This window comes from Aplysia californica, unplaced genomic scaffold (genome assembly GCF_000002075.1).
Source record: "Aplysia californica isolate F4 #8 unplaced genomic scaffold, AplCal3.0 scaffold00020, whole genome shotgun sequence".
Lineage (NCBI taxonomy): Eukaryota > Metazoa > Mollusca > Gastropoda > Aplysiida > Aplysiidae > Aplysia > Aplysia californica.
In genome coordinates, this window is record NW_004797290.1 from 1,099,374 (window position 1) to 1,100,494 (window position 1,121).

The 1,121-nt window shown below is 43.6% G+C and overlaps 1 protein-coding gene across 1 annotated transcript in view; it reads right to left on the reverse strand.

Annotated features, from left to right (window-relative positions):
- The window catches only part of LOC101857462 (sodium- and chloride-dependent neutral and basic amino acid transporter B(0+)), a gene marked incomplete at its 5' end in the record, with an annotated part of 52,044 nt that overhangs the window by 3,598 nt on the left and 47,325 nt on the right, over nucleotides 1–1,121 (reverse strand). Inside the window, 1 exon segment of the mRNA XM_005090709.3 lies at nucleotides 615–800. Coding sequence (XP_005090766.2) covers nucleotides 615–800 — 186 coding nt within the window.

Below are 1,121 nucleotides of genomic sequence, written 5' to 3' on the forward strand. Positions count from 1 at the left end.
GCCTTGTTGGTGAGGCAAGTTATTGGTAGAGCTGGGCGAAGAATCTAGTCGGGAACCGATTCCCAAGACTAATGCTACGAAAGAAAAGTTCCGACTCCTTTTTACGTAAACCAGCCGTTACCTGTTACTTTAATCAGTAAAATCTTCTTTTTTTAAATTGATGCTTCGTAGTGTTCCGAAATCAAGGTTATTCTAAATCCTGAAGATGTACGGAGCTACCAGGTAACCACAGGAAGAAATCCCATCATTGGAAAGTAAGTAACTGGGTTCGGAGTCGATTCCTACGATTCCTAGCTTTCAATAACCGGGAACCTCGCCGCCCAGAGTTCCTGGGCCTTCGGCATATTGTGGTAGGGTGGCCCAGAGTGGTGGAAGTGGTGTTTGACCAACATCATTTCACAACCAACCAACCACCCAAACAAACAGACAAATGATCAACTAGACAAACTAACAATAAAACAAACAAACAAAAATAAGATAAACTTAAATAATTAAACAAAAAACCAAAACAAAACAAACAAATAAACGAATAAACAAACAAACAAACAGAAAATATATAAGCAAACAGACAAACAAACAAGCAAACAGGCGGACAGACAAACAAGCGAACAGACCTCCTCCGTGGAGTAGACCTCGGGGTCCCGGTACGACTGTATGAGCCTCCACACAAACCACAGAGGTACAGGACACAGACCAACGGTCAACAGGACCCAGCCGATGGCCTGGGCAAAGCCCGGGAACTCCTCATCGTTGTCGTAGGTCGGCGCGTGGTAATTGATCATACGGTACGTGAACAGCAGCTGGGGATAGCCAGAGAGTGAACATGTCATAGTGAATGTGAACAGCAGTCAGATAGTGAACATGTCATAGTGAATGTGAACAGCAGTCAGATAGTGAACATGTCATAGTGAATGTGAACAGCAGCTGGGGATAGCCAGATAGTGAACATGTCATGGTGAATGTGAACAGCAGTCAGATAGTGAACATGTCATGGTGAATGTGAACAGCAGTCAGATAGTGAACATGTCATAGTGAGTGTGAACAGCAGTCAGATAGTGAACATGTCATAGTGAATGTGAACAGCAGTCAGATAGTGAACATGTCATAGTGAATGTGAACAG